We start from the raw sequence: 4,966 nt of genomic DNA, 5'->3' as shown, positions 1-4,966 counted from the left end.
ATGGTGGAGACACAGTGGGAAGCCAACTACCAGGTTTTCTATTCTAAGAGGCTCTTGTTGCTAAGCAGATAGATCTAGAACTTTAATCCAGTGAGAGACAAAGGAAGAAAGACTTTATGTTCTATTTGTCATGCGAGTTCTCATGTAGAATCTTTGCTTTAAAAAGTGGTTCTTACAAATGAGTCATGAATAAGACCACACCAAGATATTATCACTACATCTCCTGGTAAGTCACTCAAGAGGTTAGGTCAAAAGGACTGAAAACTGAAAAGGAGATGTGATGTATTGGGTTATATGAGAACTGTCCAAACTGAGAAATGAGGACAACGGAGTGTAATAGGTCAGTGATTATAAACAAAGTACAATTAATACACATGCATGTGAAGTCATAAAAATTTTTATGACTAGGAAGAAAGGTGAATCATTAAAGTGTTTAGCCTAAAAAAAATGCATGTCTGAGTATGATCCTTATTAGTAATCTGTAAAAGAAAAAAAAACAGTTCTGAAGACACAGCTCATTTCCACCCAGTAATAGTAAGTGAAACCATGTGATAATCAACTCAATTTACTTCATTAGATGAATTGTGAATAGAATAGATACCTTTTTATGTTGAAGCTAATCAGGGTTGGGGTTGGTTACTACTTGGGTGAGAGTCTTAACCCATAAGAGTACCATGCTTCAAAATTCTTTTCTAGTCCCCATTAATTACTATTACACTGTCAAAAGAAAGGAAAGGAATTTGGTGGGGATAGTCAAGCCATAATAAGGATGTAAATGTTAATCTATGCTCAGGCAGATGTGTAAGTACGGCCAATTGCTCTCCAGGTAGATGCACCAGAATGACACTCTGTTTCCTGTATTAGAAAAGCACAGGAAAGATGATCACCCAACACAGTCATGGATGATCAAGGTCAGAATTGAGTTTTAGTCCATCTCGGACTGCTGTCCTTCACTCTTCTGCTGCACTGTTCATACGTGGTCTTCCAGACTTTCATTCAGAGACTAAGTGACGATATGCCAGACTTACACACCTTTCGGGAGGTCTGTAAGGATTAATCTCTACAATCTAGAAGGGTTCAGTCTACTCTCTACCTTTTCCAAATTCAAGTTCAAAACCTAACACAGATGTTGCACTTACTTGAGACAAGCCTCCTTCATGTTGATACGCAATGTCCTTCATGAAGCTATGGGACTTAGAAACCTCAGTTGTTCATGCAGAAGGCCCAATGAAACCCTCAAATTCATCAAATTACTTGGAGATGATGATACTGGATGGTTATAATCATGTCAATAATAATTACTTGCTCTTGAGTTTGGTGTTGTATCACAACAAGAGACCTGAGTTTCCCCTCTTAGCAGAGATGCTCACCCTGACTGTACTAAACACCCATCCCTAAACCCCATGGAGCAGCAATGAGGCATTGCTGAGCTTTCTCTTCTCATTTCAGATCAGTCTTAATGTTTCTTATTTCTATTGATTTAGTTCTTCTCACTGGCAGGGTGATCTGCTTCTTTATGATATGATTTTTCAAAGTTTAGGATTATTGGTATTATTTCCATAGGAAACATGACAATGAACCCTTACTATATTCTACACAGCATTGTAAGTATTGCAGTCTTCTGGATCCTATCTTTATATGCACATATATGTAGGTATGTGGTGTGGGCATATGTATCTTTGTGTGTGAACATATACAATTGGGTGGAAGTGCATATATATCTAAGAGCATGCTTGTGAGGACAAACCTCTAGTAGAACCCTCAGATACTCTGTCCACCTCCTTCAAGACAAGGACTCTTGATGACCTGGAGTTCACAAGATAGGATAGACTGGCTGAGGAATGAACCCAGGAGTCTGCCTAACTCTACCTGACTAGAAATAGGATTCTGAGCATCCTTGAAACACCACACCTAGCCCTTTAGCATGGATTCTTGAGAACTCAGTTTCTCAAAACTGTGAGGCTGGCACTTTAGTGACAGAGCAAGCTCCAAAGCCCTGCATCCAACACTACAAAGGTGTAAAAATGTTGAATTGCTAGCAATAGGATCTCCTGTTTAGTTACTTTAAGTTACCGTTCAGATAATGAATTCACTCATAGTCTAAAACCAATGCCAAATCAAAAAGCCACTTGTGGGTCCACCATCCCTCATCGTGGCTTTGCATCAGAGTGGGCTTCTCATTCTTCTGAAGCTTCATTTGCTGCTATCTCTTCTTCTGTCAATGCACATCTCATGGGGAGTAATTCTGTCTCCTCACTGTCTATCTTGTGAACTGAATGTTCAAATGTGGAAGAAAGGCTCTTGGGCTTGATTTCATAGACTGTGCCATTTATCTGTAATATTCCTTGACTCTTAATGGTTTGTCTTCTGGCTGAATTCGTACATTAGAGCATTGAGACTAAATGAAATAGGAAAAAGGAAGCAGACATTGGAATAGCTTACTTATAGGCAGGCCACTTTGGAAGAGAAAGGTCCAGCTATTGGTCAAAGGCAACTCCACATGGTACACTTCATTTGCTGTTTAATTTCATTGAAGTACAGTCAAACTATGGGTACAAACTAGAAGTAAATTTGTCAATGTTGCTGCTTTCTGACTCTAGATAAAGAACTTATGGATTTAACATATAGGCTTTTAAAAAAATATATGAGTTCACATACCTACAATAATTATTTAAAGCAAATGATGTCTGTAGATAGTGATCATATTATACATATATTGAATAAATACAAATTGTTTTTTAAATTTCCAACAATGAATTGTTGAGTTGACTCATTTAGAAGAGATCTGTAAATACTGCTCACATTAGTTTCTGTTATTATCAGTTCAACACACACACACACACAAACATAGAGTAAATCATTACTTTTTCAATTTTACTTCAATTGTTTGAATTTTAAAACTGTCAAAATATTATTGTTCAAAAGCCCATGACTTCAGAGTCCTCGTAGTCATGTGTATGTCTTTTTCTAACTGGACCTGACACTTCTGTCCAGAAGTTTTCAAACTATGCTTGTTCATAGATCATTGCTGTTGTTAGCTTGAGTCAGAGATCATCCTGTTTACAGGGTGTTCCTGGAAACTTAGTTTAGATCAGATAGCCTGACTCCTTGGCTGAAGGCTGAAGTCACTGACAGATGATTTGCAAGTGTATACTATGGCTTTATAATAATTTGTATTTCTGTTCCATAGTTTATTACTTTTCTGAAAAATTTTAAACTAAGATATAGGAACCCAGCTGTAAATTGAGATTATGTTTTCTTTCACACGTTGTTTTTATTGCTATATTTGAATAAAAAATTTATTAGTTGTAAGATCAAGAAATTTTTCTTTAATTTTTTTACTTTTTCTCAATTTTTTTAACTTTTACTGCATTATGATGAGAAAAGCTACATGATTTCAATTTATCTGAATTTGTTAACATTTAAAAACATATTTTAAGTAAATAGAATTAAATCACATTCTTGTTTCCCTTTTGTACCCGAACACCTCCCAGAGACCCCCTCTTAAATATCTACAATATCTTTTTTGTCATATTCCTTAAAATTTATAAAATATTATAGCAATAAAAATGAGTATTATAAAAGTTGTTCGATATAAAACAACAATTAATTTAACAGTGTTATGTAGATGCTTGTCTAGAGCAATACTGAAAATACATGTTTTTCTCAGTATAAATTTCAAATAACTCCAAACATATTAACTGTATATTTCAAAATAATACATCACTACTAGAATTTTCTTAAATGAACATAAATAGATAAAGTCTTTTTGTTTGTTTGTTTGTTTTATATTTAGTAGAGTTTAAAATCTTGGCTCTTACTGTGGTACAAGCCTAAATTAAGAACAATTTGTAGACATTGGATTTCATTGTAATAAGGCTGTACTTCAATGACCCTCAAATCACCGAAGGATTTTACCTCCATTGTAGCTAAGCTGAGAGTTGACAGTTCTGCTGCACTAAGGAATGAATTGTAGGCACGATTTTTGGATACAGATTTCCTGCTAGGGCCAAAACTATTTGACTTGAGTGAGTGACTTTATTCTCAGGCCACAGAGAACAGGTTACATTCATTAAAGAAATGGTGTGTGTATTAAGATAATCTATCTATAAAGTCATTCACTAACTGTTTCAATGAACAATGGTTCTGCTTGGAGGGTGGCACAAACATTAGGTACAGGTAAGAATCTGGTTCATTGGCTGTGATAATTTGGAAAAGCATTCATCTCAGAGAAAGAGTAACTTGTCAAGTCCTCTTCTTCAAACTTGATACAAGAACTACAAATGTCAAGTAAAGCATTCAGTCTCACTCTTTGTTATTCTCTTTCCTACAAGCTCCCCCCCCCCAAGTTAGTTGTCTATGTCTCCCTTGGGTATATAAATACCTTTGAAATATATAAGCTGTTCTGAAAACCACAGTATAGTGTAAAAACATGAAATAAACAATACTACTAATAGAGAGGCTGAGATAGGAGAAGCAAGATTTCAAGAACCTTATGTTGTACACAGCAAGACACTGTCACAAACAAGCTGAAAGTGTATATAGATTGTACAATATTGGACCTATTTCTCCAATTACCAAATTAGAGAGACCATTGGATGACAATTAACAAATTTCTAATTCCTCATATTCTTGGATTTCAATCGCTTATGATATGTTGGTAATATTAATTTTCATATTAAGATATTAAGAAAAGGTAATCGTCACTTCCTGTTGTTTTTGTTGTAAGAGGTGGAATTAGATTTGTGTGGATTTGTTGAAAGATTACTTTCTTGCTTCTTCTAGGGTGTACTTTTGCTCCTTATGTTGATGTTTTCCATCTATTATCCTTTGTAAAGCTGGATTTGTGGGAAGATATTATGTAAATTTTGTTTTGTCATGGAATGTCTTGTTTTCTTCATCTATGGTGATTGAGAGTTTTGCTGGGTATAGTAGCCTGGGCTGGCATTTGTGTTCTTGTAGGGTC

At 35.4% G+C, this 4,966-nt stretch overlaps 1 protein-coding gene across 1 annotated transcript in view; it reads right to left on the bottom strand.

Annotated features, from left to right (window-relative positions):
- Positions 1 to 4,966, bottom strand: part of LOC116104783 (disintegrin and metalloproteinase domain-containing protein 25-like) — a 43,640-nt gene that overhangs the window by 35,237 nt on the left and 3,437 nt on the right. Inside the window, 2 exon segments of the mRNA XM_031391236.1 lie at positions 2,127 to 2,203; positions 2,205 to 2,371. Coding sequence (XP_031247096.1) covers positions 2,127 to 2,203; positions 2,205 to 2,371 — 244 coding nt within the window.

Source organism: Mastomys coucha, unplaced genomic scaffold, assembly GCF_008632895.1.
Source record: "Mastomys coucha isolate ucsf_1 unplaced genomic scaffold, UCSF_Mcou_1 pScaffold22, whole genome shotgun sequence".
Classification (NCBI taxonomy): domain Eukaryota; kingdom Metazoa; phylum Chordata; class Mammalia; order Rodentia; family Muridae; genus Mastomys; species Mastomys coucha.
This window is presented reverse-complemented; position numbering and strand designations above follow the sequence as displayed.